Raw genomic sequence first — 13839 nt, forward strand, 5'->3', positions numbered from 1 at the left:
AGAACATTTGTGTGCGAAGGAACAAAGAAGTATATTAAAATTAATAACAAATAGCCAGGACCGATTTCATATCCTTGGAAAAAAATTAACCGCGACTCACGTAATACAACATCAAATACCTACTATAGTCGATCAACCACTTAATACTCGCCAATACAGATTTCAGCAAGTACATAAGGAAGAGATAAATAGGCAGGTAGAAGAACTTTTAGGCGACGTTGTAAAACATTCACAATAGCCATACAATACGCCCATATGGATCGTGCCAAAAAAAGAAAGATTCAAAAGGAAATAAACGCTAAAGAATGGTTCTCGATTTTCTAGCGCTAAATGATAAGACTATTGGAGATACGTATCAGTTACTAAATATTATAGATATATTGGACCAATTAGGTGGAGCGCAATATTTCTCAGTATGCGATCTTGTATCCGGATTTTATCAAATAAAAATGGCACCTGCCGACAGTTATAAAACTGCTTTTACCACTTTATTTGGACATTATGAGTTTGATCGAATGCCTTTCGGACTAAAAAGCGCTCCAGCTACTTTTCAACGTTTAATGGACTTAGTGTTAACAGGATTACAAGGGGAAGAATTATTCGTTTACATAGACGATATCGTTATTTACGCCACTTCATTAGAGAAACATGAAAGAAAATACAATGCATTAATAGAGCGACTTCGTAAGGCTAATTTAAAATTACAACCTGATAAATGTGAATTCCTAAAAACCGAAGTAACATATCTGAGACATGTAATCGGCAGAGACAGAGTAAAACCAGACCCGAAAAAATTAGAAGCAGTACGACAATTTTTACGACGAAAAACACCGAAAAATATTAAATTTAGGACTTGCCGGTTATTACAGGCAATTTATACCTAACTTTTCCAAATTAGCAAAACCACTAACAAATTTATTAAAAGATGATATTCGTTTTGAGTGGACATCTGCACAGGAAGACTCGTTCAAATTTTTAAAGCAAAAATTGTGCGAAGAGCCAGTTTTATAATACCCAGATTTTTCAAAACCTTTTATTTTAACCACTGACACTTCCGGAATAGCAGTAGGAGGAATATTATCGCAAGGAGAAATAAACAAAGACCGACCAATAGCATATGCCTCACAAACTCTAACCGATAATGAATTAAAATATGACACATACGAAAAAGAAGCATTAGCAATAGTATATTGCGTTAAACATTTTCGACCGTACCTGTATGGGAGGAAATTTAAGCTTGTTACAGATCACAAATCCTTGATGTGGTTTAAAAACGCACAAGACGCGAATATGCGAATACTCCGTTGGAGATTAAAATTAGCGGAATATGATTACGAAGTCGTATTTAAAGCTAGAAAAGCTAATGTAAATGCAGACGCTCTTTCAAGAAACCCTTTAAATCTTGAGGAAATCGACTGTAAAATAATAAAAAAACAAACCTTAGATCCAAATGATCCTGAGGATGCACAATTAATTGCCGAAATGTTAGAAAATTCTGATAGCGAAGAGGAAGAGGAAGAAGAAGAAGACGATGACTTTCATTTATATCTTTCAGATATCGAATACGCCGAGGAAGTAGCATCAGAAAGCAATTTATTAAATAATAATAACGACACTCTTCTATTTACATCAGCAGAATTAGACGAACCAGATTATTTAACAATTACCAAAAAAGCTTTAATTCATAATCCCTACAAACCTAATAAAATTCAAACGCGAAGTCAAACGAGAGAATATGGAATAAAATAAAATAGTTAATGAACCGCATAATAATGGGGAAGAAATTGAGGAAATTATAGAAGGAAATGATCCGCCTGATAAAATTTCAGGAGACGAAGAAGAAAACGAGGAAGACATTATAAACCAAAATTTAAAGGTAAGAAAAGTAAAACTTACAATAATTGAAAATGGAATTAAAAGTAATATAATAGATTCTCGTGAAATATTATTTTTGCGGAACGACAACTTAGCGTATTTTGTCGATACTCAACGAAAACTTTTAGATTCTGGTTCACAGAAATTATTCGAACGAAATGGATTCCCGAATCTGGGATCTCTCATGTTAGGCGACACTAAAGCCATAAAATACAAAAATTATTACACATGGTCTTACCCATCAGCGAAGCGCAACGGGAGTTGCGCTTCGCTGATGGGCCCTACAGTAACACTTAACCATATAATTGAAGCCTTAAAGAAATTGCGACATATTGTAGAAAACTTAAAACTAGAAACGATAAGTATTGCAAAAACCGAATTTATTAACAACGTTCCCTGGAGTAATGTTAAATCACAACTACAACTAATATTTATCGATGCCTCGATCAAATTAATTGTTTGTCACGGACAGATTAAATACCTGCCAAAAGATTTACGACCTATTATAATTGGTGAAACACATTGTTTATGCGAAGGACATCGCGGAGTTACAAAGACATATAACAAAATAAAGTATAATTATTGCTGGGAAAATTTAAAATCAGATGTTCAAAAATATATACAACGATGTCTGCAATGCCAATTGAAAAAATTAGTTCGAGTTAAGACAAAACAACCCATGATAATTACCGATATACCAGAATCATCCTTTGATAAGTAGCTATGGATATTGTAGGTCCATTACCTAAGACTGAAAGAGATAACGAATACATCTTAACATTACAGGATCAGTTAACTAAATTTTGCAAGAGAATACCATTATAAAATCAAACCTCTGAAACTATTGCAGAAGCTTTCGTAGACCGTTTTATTTGCGTATTTGGAGCATCAAAAGCAATATTAACGGACCAAGGAAGAAATTTCATTAGTAAGCTAATGAAAAAGGTCGCAAAAATATTTAAAATTCGCAAATTCCGCACAACAGTTTTTCATCCTCAATCAAATAGATCGTTAGAAAGATCACACCACGCATTAGGTGAATATTTAAAACAATATGCAAGTGATCAAAAACAATGGGATAGATGGCTCAGTCTAGCGATGTTTAATTATAATACTGGCGTACATGAAGCCACAAAGCATACACTATACGAATTAGGAAAATAGCAAGAATTCCTTCGAATGAGGCTTTAGGTTCAGAAGATAAATTGGCAAATTATGACGATTATTTAATAAATCTCGTAACTCAACTTCATACGATTCAAGGAAATGCTCATAGAAATGTGGTAGATGCAAAATTCAAGTCAAAACAATGTTATGATAAAAATATCAACCCTCAAAATTTCAAGCCTGGAGATCACGTATTCTTATTAAGAGGCCCAAAACCAGGAAAGTTCGGAGATCATTATACGGGACCCCATGAAATATTGGAGATAATAAATAAAAATAATGTAAAAATTAAAATAAAGAAAAATAGTCGAATCGTACATCCTAATCGACTGCGAATTTCCCACATTAAAACAAATAGCAACTAATAACAATCAAATCAAAAGTTAACAAAGAAAATATAAAAAAGGAGGATAATATATATATATATATAATATCCATAACTAAAAATTTCAGATGGATTGAGAAACCAGGAAAATAGCTATAATAGTCTTACTACTGGGCTTGTCTTCAGCGTATGGAATAATAGGATACGACTGCGGTTCAGCATCCGCTAATCTTACCACTTTATCGTTATTAAATATAGAGGAATGCGATATTCCTCAACAAAATGTGAACTCCTTCAGAATCTGTATACAACTATTGCAAATTAACGAATTCGAATCTGCAAAAGTTATACAATGCAAAGTCGAAATCGATTGATTAATTCGAAAATGTAGAATGTTTTCTCACAGCATGGATATATTTAACGGAAAATATGTATATGTGCAAGAAGTTTTCCGCGAAGCATGCCGATGCATGCCTACCTACAGAAGCTTTCAACTAGCCGAAACTTTTATAACCGGACTTAAATCAAACCAATCCACAACTCGTCCCGTAACACTTGCCGGTCACGTAGATACAGACGGATCGTGTTCCGGAGGAACATATTCCGATCCTTACGAAATGGACTGACGCCGTGGTATTAGGCAGCATTAAAATCACATTGCAGGATTATGCAGCTGATGTGAAAATAAACATTAATCGCGTACAACTTAGATCCGGGGAGGCCTGCGAATTCAGTGCCACTTATTGTTCAGACATCGAAGGAGGGGATACCTTCTGGGATCTCGTACCTGCAGATACATGCAAGTTCTCTAATTATGGGATACTTTACGAGGGCTATGCCGACAAAATTATTGATAATATAAATCAACAGGCTCAGGTGATTTATTCCTTGACCACGTAAAATATTATATTTGCGTTAACTAGCAGAGGAAAATATTTAACCTGTGGATACACTCTTACGATTACAGAGCATCCAAATTAATAATCTTTGAGACTTCATCCGGTATTGCTGTCTTTAATAAACAAACCCGCGTAACTAATCTCGATATTTTCATTTATATGAATTCTAAATTCGTATATGTCGAAAAACATATTCGTACGCAAATAAACCAATTATATCGGAATATTTTATTACAACAATGTAACCTGGAGCAGCAAATGCTGCAAAACGCACTGGCCATAGCCACTCAATTACCTGACATCTTGATATCACTTAATGAAAGGATCAGGATACATGGCATTACGAGCAGGAGAAGTAATTCACATAGTAAAATGCGTACCGGTTAAAGTGAGACTCGCACGTGTAGAGGAGTGTTACGATCAACTGCCGGTATTAAGAGGAAACAAAACAAATTTTTTAACACCTCAAACCCATATTTTATTGCGTCAAAGGACACAAGCGTATGCAACGCATTCGCTCCTTTGATGTATCTTTTAGGTGACTCTTGGTATAAGTTAACGCCAAAACCAATAGATACCTTACGACCGACAATAATGAAAGCTTTAACAAAACCTACATGGAAATATGTTAGCCCTGGATCACTGGCTACTAGCGGAATATACACAGAAACTGACCTGGAAGAACTTAGAGATCATATAATGTTCCCCGCTGAGACCCGCTGTACTAAATACAGTAGCGAGAGGCGTAATGACGATTCACATCTTTACAGGAGGCTCAATTTCAAATCTTTTAGATAAAAACGCAATAGAAAAGATAGCTGTATCTACATGGCAAAAATTCTGGAATAAATTTCTGATTTTCGGTAATGTCAGTGTCGGAATAATGGGAATATATTTAGACATAAGAATTTTTAAATTAATCCTGGACACCATAGTGCATGGTTATGCCCTACATACAATATATGGGTGGTCCTTATATTTAGTGGGAGTCATATGAGATTCTCTTACTCAATTATTATTGCATTTAAGACAGAGACGCCCGCCGTCAACTCTAGAGCCTACAGCACCGTTTCTTAGATGTCAAGATCAAGATTTATACTGAAATCAGGAAAGAATCAGAAGGCACTTACCCTTCTCTTTCCACTAAAGAAGCTACCACCTGTATATTGCAACTCAGAGAATAAAAGGAGTTGGGAAAAAGAGAAAATGAAGAAAGAAGATCACACTCTCCCCCTCCACTCTTTTTCATTTTCTTCGCTTTCCTGCCCCTTTAAGAGAGGAAAATAGTATATAATAATAGTATATATATACATAAACAAGCATTCCCCATTATTAAAACAAACTAATTCTTTTATAGAAAATGGAAGTAAAACCTATCGATACGGCACAGTTAACCCGCTCTCGGCTCGAAGTCACCATAATTAAGATGATATTCCCCCTACTCTTCATGGTACATATCAACAACAGCAAGAAGAATCTTGAAGATTTGGAGGAAGAGTTGGAATTCCGCATGAATAGGAAGGCTAAGTACCTGCATTGTTGGTCGGAGGATATTAAAGAAGATGAGGACGTAGTAGTAAAGGAGGATAACACCTGGCGAAGAGGCTGGTTCGACAGTGTAAATTCAGACAGCAACATGGTCAAGATCTGCCTAAGAGATTATGGCAGAGAGATTTGGTGTCCGAAGAGTGAGATCTACTACTTGGAGGATAAGTTCAAGGAATTACCGTGGCAGATTGTTGCCTGCGGCTTGACTTACACCGAGTTGAAAGGTCGCGCCCAGATGTGGTCTGACAAAACTAATGAGCTGTGCCGAATCCTTGCTGAAGGACACAAAAGCTGGATTAACATCCGCCGCAGCCCATCCGAAGGGGAGCCGCCTTAGTAAAACTGACCGTACAAGGCGAAAATTACAGTGGGTCATACAATCTGCGGGACTTCTTAGTCCAGTTGGGTCACTCGCGAGTCAGCCGAAAAGTGACGGTGGATGTATTTCCTGCTTTCTAAATAAAAAAGAGGAAAATCCTTGTATGAGCAAATCTTACACTCTAGCCCCGACATAATTATATACTCAATAAATTAAGTCATATACTATCACTGTTATAAGTACTATCAACATTATCATTATTGTATATCATATATTATTGAAAAAAAAGGAGAAAAAAATATAAATAATAATAATAATAGTAATATAAATATATGCGTATTATATTATAAATATAGGACTATTCTCAAATATTAAATATTCATTCTTATTTTATATGCATCTATATAGACATATATATATATATATATATATATATATATATATATATATATATATATTATACTACTTGCGAGTTTTTATTTAGAAATTAGTTTTTACGTAGATTTAAGTCACTTACATTTTTCTTACTCCCACTTACACTTTTCCACTCCCTGTAAATCAATATCGAAATATTCAAGATGACTGAAACTAATCACGAATAAATTACTTATATATATATATATATATATATATATATATATATATATATATATATATGTATCTTTTGTTGGGTTTATTACTATGCGAATATATTATTTGCAATTTGCGATTTTTATTACATATTTTATAGCAATCTATCTCTTTTTCGGATCTTAAGTCGTAATTGTTTATTCGTAACATTAAATGTAAAAACTAGGTTTCTTTACTTATAAATCATTAATATCGTAGATGCATATTGATTTTCAGTCAACTAGAATTTTATTTATAAAGGCAGTTAATTTTAAATTTTAATGTCTATTACATAAATTTATTTTAGATCATTATCAAAATTAAAATTATATTTATGTTTATAAATAAATTTATATTATGATTAAATTTATGATTAAATTTATTATTTATATTATATGGTTATATATAATAATTATATGGTTTAATAGAGATTTATATGGTTTAATAGAGGTTTATCTGATAAACCTCTAACATATTGTCATATCTTTTATAATATAAACGCAATAAAAATTTTTAGGATTTGTATCTATTAATTCGATGTTTAGGTTTTAATAATCAGGATAATCATTCAAATTCTTGTATTTCGTAATAAATAATTTAAAATATATAAATAAACTGTTTCACAAACTGATTGTTTCGACAAACGATAGAGAGAGTAAATAGAAAATATATTGGCATAATCTTATTAGCAACTGCTTATCGCATTCGCGAATGTTTTTTTCATTGCCGCGATTTTCATTAACATTATAGAAAATAGAAATCGAGATACTGATTTCTTATGGTCAATTAAAATGAATAACTTGTATTTTGCTCGTGTCATATGTCAAAATAATAAAATTAAAAAAAAATAGATCATAACAGATATATCAAATTAAATGATTTAAATTGAACTTTATTGTGAGCATAATAGTTGCTTACAAAAGTTATCTATGTTAATAAACAGAAGATATACATAATTTTCTTTATAATGTGAATATTTTGATATAATTATTAGCTCTAAAAGGCTCTAACTAAGGAATAAAGAAATCACTTCAAGGTACGCATATTACGAAATACCAACTGAGTAATTTGGACTTTACGTACATATATTATTTTGACATATGACACGAGTAAAATACAAATTATTCATCTTAATTGCATACAGGGTGTCCTAAAAATTTTGACACACCTAAAGTGTGAAGGTAGATTAAGCCAAACTGAATCGAAAAGTCCTATACCATTTTGCAAAATTTGCAATAGTTTTTGTGTTATTAATTAAAATATGTGAGCTAATGAGCGCGTTGGAAAACAGTAAGTGGAGTCACGCTCTGTCACTTTTTACTTAGATAATATCTTCGTTGCTAAACGTTCACAAGTAATCTGTCATACATGCCTGCCGATGCCGGCCTACTGCTTTCCACCGCGCTCATTAGCTCACATATTTTAATTAATAACGCAAAAACTATTGAGAATTTTGCAAAATGGTATAGGACTTTTTGACTCAGTTTGGCTCAATCTACCTTCACACTTCGGGTGGTCAAAATTTTTAGGACACCCTGTATGTATATATATATATATATATATATATATATATATATATATTTTGATACATGCATATGAGTACATGTGTATATTAAAGTAATTAAAACAAAAGTTTATTAAAAGAAAAATAATAAACATATTATTACTATCAAGTTGGAGTCTTAAAACATCTTTTGAAGTGTTATTAAAAATTAGAAAAAAAAATAGAAAATTTTTTATAAAATATCGGATAACAATTTTGTGCACTTCTTAAAATAAATCAAGATGATGATTTAAATTGCTATTATCTTAGGATATAATTCGATAATGTTTTAATGTATCTAAACAAAATTTAAAAACATTTTACGTATCATGCATAATATATTCAATTTTTTATTTTTACACATTTTTTAAAACACACAAGTTGTACATATTTTTATGAATCAAAATAATGCAATAAATACACTATTGTAAAGTAATTTTAAAGAGCGCTAGATTTAATTTTTCGGAAGTTGAGATGTATTACGCCGTTTAATGGTACTGTCATGGCACCCTTCGGATCAATTATCATTGGTATCAAAGTTTCCTTGCACGGTGTTATTTCACATTTTCTCAAGATTATTATAAGTGCCAGCTTTATTTGCAAAATTCCTAAACGAGTGCCTGCAAAAAAAAACATAAACTACATAAACTATATGTGTAATGATATTGTACTAATCAAGAAGAAGTGAAAAATAAAAATTATACATTATCACTATAATTGAAATTATTCGTACTTTTGTCGCGTTATTTTATATTTTAACATAAAGTTGCAAATTTGACAATTATAAAATTTATTGGATAAAACATATGACAATATTGTTGTGTATTTCATAATATCAATATTAAATAACTTGTATTTTTCTCTCTCTTAGAAATCCGCAGTTTTTTTTAAATTTTTGATTTGATTTTCTCACCTATGCACGCACGTGGACCCTCTCCGAAGGGGAAATAGACGCATGCCGGTCTGTCACGTTTATTTTCCTCATTGAATCGCTCCGGATCAAACTTATTCGGATTGGGAAAGTATTCCGGATCATAGTGTAGACCAAGCATCGGGATGTATATCGGTGTATCCTTTTCAATTACGAGATCAAAGTTCGGCACTTTATAAGTCTCACTTGGCATACGATTTAGATAGCCCAATGGCGGATACATTCTCAAAGTTTCGGAAACCACCATATCAAGATATGGTAACGATGTAGTCTGGTAATAAAGTATAACTATAAATTTAAAAATATATATAATGAGGTAATGACTCATTATATATATTTTAAAATTTATTCAAGTGTAAAAAAAAAAAAAAGCATTGCTCCTGCAATGATATCAATGATATTTGCATGATACACATTTATTATAATAATTTTTCGATAGTAACTAAATGTCATATAATATACCATATCGTATGTAATTTTTCCACCGGATTTGTCAAGAGCCTCGACAATTTCTTTCCTCAAAGTACTTTGAATATCAGGTTGCAATGCGAGCTCATACAACGCGAACGCCGTTGTTGTTGAAGATGTTTCGAAACCAGCGCTAAAGAAACTGGCTGCTTGCGCCATAAGATCATCCCCGTCAAATTCTAAAATTCAATTTATTTATAGACTTTTAAAGGCTTTTATTATTTGCGATAATTAATTTCAATTATTGGAATTATTATTCTGACATATCGAATCTAATAACAGTCATAACAAAATAATTATTACGAATTTTACTACGTTATAAATTATCTCTTTATTTATTTTTGTTAAATATAATTTTAAAAAATTTTCTACAAGTTTTAAAAATAAATATTGTTTATTTTACTTACTAAATCCGTTGTAATCCTGATCACCGTAATTTTTTTTCAATTCGAGAAGAATGTCGATGAGATCGTTCCTCTTTATGTCAGATTCCATGCGCTGAGTGATTGTCTCCCAAAAAACCTTGCGCAAAAAGATAGTAGGCTCTTTGCCAAATAGCTTTACACGAGTGAGTCGAACTATACTTGGAAGGAAAAATATCGCGAGCATTTCCAAGCCCCGAATTGTATCGTATTGAAAGATCATCTTGCCGTATTTGCGAAACTCAGCGTTTGGATCCTTGAACGAATTCACATCGAGTCCATAAGCAGTGCTACCAATGACATCCGTGGTAAATTTGGCAGCTAATTCTCTCACTTCAATCATCTCTTCTGCATCTATCAGCAATGTTATTAATTAATTTCATCCATCTCTAAATTATCTTATATAAATTATCACACATTTTCATGAAATTTAAAAATGCAGCATTTGCGGATTTTTTTTTCTTTTTTTTTATTCAGATTCTGTCATAATAATTATATGATTTAATATTGAGTTGACTTTCATAAAATAAATTATTAAAATTTCTCAATTATACACTTTTTTATAAATTAACTTATAAGTTCAATTAATATATGATTAAAGTAGAATTATATGAAATAAAAAACAGCATATTATTGATATTTTTTAAATGATATTTTTTAATTGATATTTTTTAAACTTTATCAAAAGTATATATATATATATATATATATATATATATATATATATATATATCATTAATGTTTTTATCAACTTTTTATAATTTTTCTTATACTTTCCAATATTTTGTATTTTACATATATGACTCATTTAACACCTACCTTCTTTCAACGATTCGAGATACGTGTCTAGATTGTTTCCACATTCTAACATCAATTCAAACATTTTTTTCAGTTTACCGGATGAGAAGAATGGCGACAATTTCATTCTTAACATCTTCCAGGTTGGATTCCTCATAAAAAAGAGATTGTTACAACCTAGACGATCTTTCGGATCTGCCATAATGTATCGATCGGAGAAGGTATTAAAATCCTTTATTAAGATGTTCTTAATGAGTTCTCGATCACGAACTAACAAGAAGGGTTTGTCGAAAATATAGAGACCGAAGTAAGGTAATCCCTTTGCTTGCTCATATAACTCCTTTAGAAAATATGCTGGTGCTTTTCTTAGTAATAGGCATTCTGTGAAATTGCCTAAGAAAGGTGTCGGTGGAAAGATTTCCGAGATGCCCCGTTTCTTCCAGTATTTAAAATTGCGTGTCATGTAGAGATAAACGATTATCATGAGAGTCGTTAAAACTATAATGCCGTCCAAACCCCAGTAAGCAGTTATGAGTGCCATTTTAATTTGTCTAAAAAATATTTTTTACATTAATATATATGAATAGACAATATTATATTTTAATAATATATACAGAATATTAAAAAAGGGTCTAGGATTTTAAAAGCAAATAGTATTCACAAAATGGAGGGAAAAAATTCTAATAAGCATTAGTCGAAAAATTAATATTGTCTACTCATTTCGAGAACGATGACAATAATTTCAAATATATAATGTTGATTCTTAATTAACATTCCTTGATTTTTTGACAACATTATGTCAACAAGATAGATTTTTAAAAAAATAAAAGTTTTTATTTTGCATATTTTTCTTATTGCATATATTTATTATTGCATATTTTTCTCGAAACAGTATAATAAAGTTTTTTTTTCATTTAATGTATTTTCCGAATTACTTTCGATATTTAGGAGATTTGCCGGATGCTTTAGTTTCTTTTTTATTTTCACTCTCATTATAGCGATTTAATATTCCATTGCTCTAAAATATTGTTTTATTACTTTAAAAAAAATCAAGATTTTGTTTTAAAACTCATTGAAAAAATTCAATGTCTTTTATCTTTTTTTGTTTAAGTCTTGCATAATGTTATATAATAAAATAGTTTCTGTAATTTTTAAATTTTATGTGCTAAAAATGCTTAAAATTAGTATCTTTGATTGATAAGTTTTGTTTTTTAAGTATTAATATGAATTTAAATTAATGATTGCTAAAACTGGAAGCACACAAGAATTATCATGATGATCATGAATTCGTTTTTTAATATAAATTGTTTGGAAAAAAGATAATTCTGATTAGAAAACTGTATTGAATGGAGTCTGATTGCTACATGATAATTATGTAAACATTTATCTAAGATAAAGAGAGACTGTCTAATAAAATATATTATATTAAAAAAATACGATACATACCAAACTTGAGTAACTCACACATGTTACACAGAAGGTAAATATTACACACAACGAACGTTCGAGACAGAACGTCAAGTTCCTGCATATTGCAATATTTATAAAAATATTAAGTTAAAAAATTAATAAGGATCTCAAATAAAATCACAATTTAAAAATTTGCGAGCGAATAAGAGCCGGATGCGAATGCATGGTAATGCATCACAAATTATTGCGTTGGCTCTTAATTGCCTCTTCTCTCCTTCGTATTTTATAATCTAAATATCAAAATAGCAGTATTCTTTTTAATTATCTTTTCTTTATTTTCTTTTTATCATAATTCTTACTACATTTCTGTAACTTTTAATGAATATGTCGGTTTTGGGAACAAATTTTTTAATTTCTTTCTAGTTTTTAATAATTAGCTCTTACCATCGAATAGGCACACTAGAATATATACAAACACGCGATAACAAGCTGCTGTGATAGAATAAACTGCTGCATCATGTTAGCAACTGTATTTATATATCTCGATTTTTTTGCCTTAGACATTTCTACGGATGTTATTTATGTAATGTCACATGATTGCATGATGTACACGCAAGCTCCTAAATAATTTTACAATCTTCGAGTCACTCTTATTGCGTTTTATCATTATATCCGCTTGTCAAGAGAATAAGGAAAAAAGAATCATTTTTCTTAATTTCTTGTTGAATATTATATAATTATTGATTTAATGAAATATATCAGTATCCTGACAAAGTTACAAGTGTGAATTATTTTTTTAGCAAATATGAATTTTAAAGGTATGCAATTTGTACTTATTGTAACATATTTATAATAATATAAATAATTTAATTAATGTTTTGATAAATTTACAGCTTATTTATTAAAAATACATTAGTTGCAATACTTTAGAATTCGTGGTTTTTCTTTTTAATTTTTTTTTTTTTATTTGGTAAAAGAGCTTTTTACGATTATTGTACATATTGATACAGTATAGCAAAAAAATTTTCTAAGTCATTATCATTTTTTAGATCTCTTTTTTATTTTTCTGTGTTTTTGCTATATCTGTCATTCTTGTCATATTTCTGTCATTTCTTGTAACTGATACTTATATGAATGACATGTTGCTCACATAAATTGCCGATTTGAAAAATTACAGAAAATTGCTGACAAATAGTACATTAAATAGCATGAATATTACTGTTTACCTGAAGAAACAACAAATTAATATTCATAATAAATGTATTTTTTACTTCATAAGTGAAAATTAAATTTGCCCAGTTTTTCGTTAAAAAAAAAATTCGTAACAACGTTACAAAACAAAAAAGTTTATAACAACAATGGAATATATGTTGTAAAAGGTATATTATAAAATGATAATTACAAATAAGATAAATTATTTTTAACTTATTTTAACATTTATTATTATTATACAAATTATTATGTCTTATTCATTTAGACTGTGTTATAGAAGGCGTTTTATATATTTTTCTTTCCTATCATATCT

General features: G+C 30.4%; 1 protein-coding gene across 2 annotated transcripts; it reads right to left on the reverse strand.

The window, feature by feature from the left end:
• Window positions 1-8603: 8603 nt before the first annotated feature.
• Window positions 8604-12860, reverse strand: LOC126857740 (cytochrome P450 6k1-like). 2 transcript variants are annotated; one of them, XM_050607460.1, is made up of 7 exons: window positions 12759-12827; window positions 12351-12429; window positions 10926-11455; window positions 10092-10460; window positions 9679-9863; window positions 9199-9487; window positions 8604-8905 (listed from the first exon to the last, which is right to left on the reverse strand). In XM_050607460.1, exons 3-7 carry the CDS (start codon window positions 11443-11445, stop codon window positions 8724-8726), a joined length of 1545 nt encoding a protein of 514 aa, XP_050463417.1. In that variant the 5' UTR covers window positions 11446-11455; window positions 12351-12429; window positions 12759-12827; the 3' UTR covers window positions 8604-8723. The 2 variants fall into 2 exon arrangements, with proteins under 2 accessions (XP_050463417.1, XP_050463418.1); XM_050607461.1 differs by lacking the exon at window positions 12351-12429 and having other exon boundaries at window positions 12759-12860.
• Between the last annotated feature and the right edge of the window lie 979 nt (window positions 12861-13839).

This window comes from Cataglyphis hispanica, chromosome 22 (genome assembly GCF_021464435.1).
Source record: "Cataglyphis hispanica isolate Lineage 1 chromosome 22, ULB_Chis1_1.0, whole genome shotgun sequence".
Classification (NCBI taxonomy): domain Eukaryota; kingdom Metazoa; phylum Arthropoda; class Insecta; order Hymenoptera; family Formicidae; genus Cataglyphis; species Cataglyphis hispanica.

What these genes read in the sequence shown, in the direction of transcription:
- LOC126857740 (XM_050607461.1), bottom strand. Translation starts at nt 11,445, where the DNA reads ATGGCACTCATAACTGCTTACTGGGGTTTGGACGGCATTATAGTTTTA. An exon ending in TCTCGAATCGTTGAAAGAAG is followed by an intron (nt 10,461 to 10,925) that starts GTAGGTGTTAAA and finishes CATTGCTGATAG; the next exon opens with ATGCAGAAGAGATGATTGAA. An exon ending in GGGTCCACGTGCGTGCATAG is followed by an intron (nt 8,906 to 9,198) that starts GTGAGAAAATCA and finishes TTTTTTTTGCAG; the next exon opens with GCACTCGTTTAGGAATTTTG.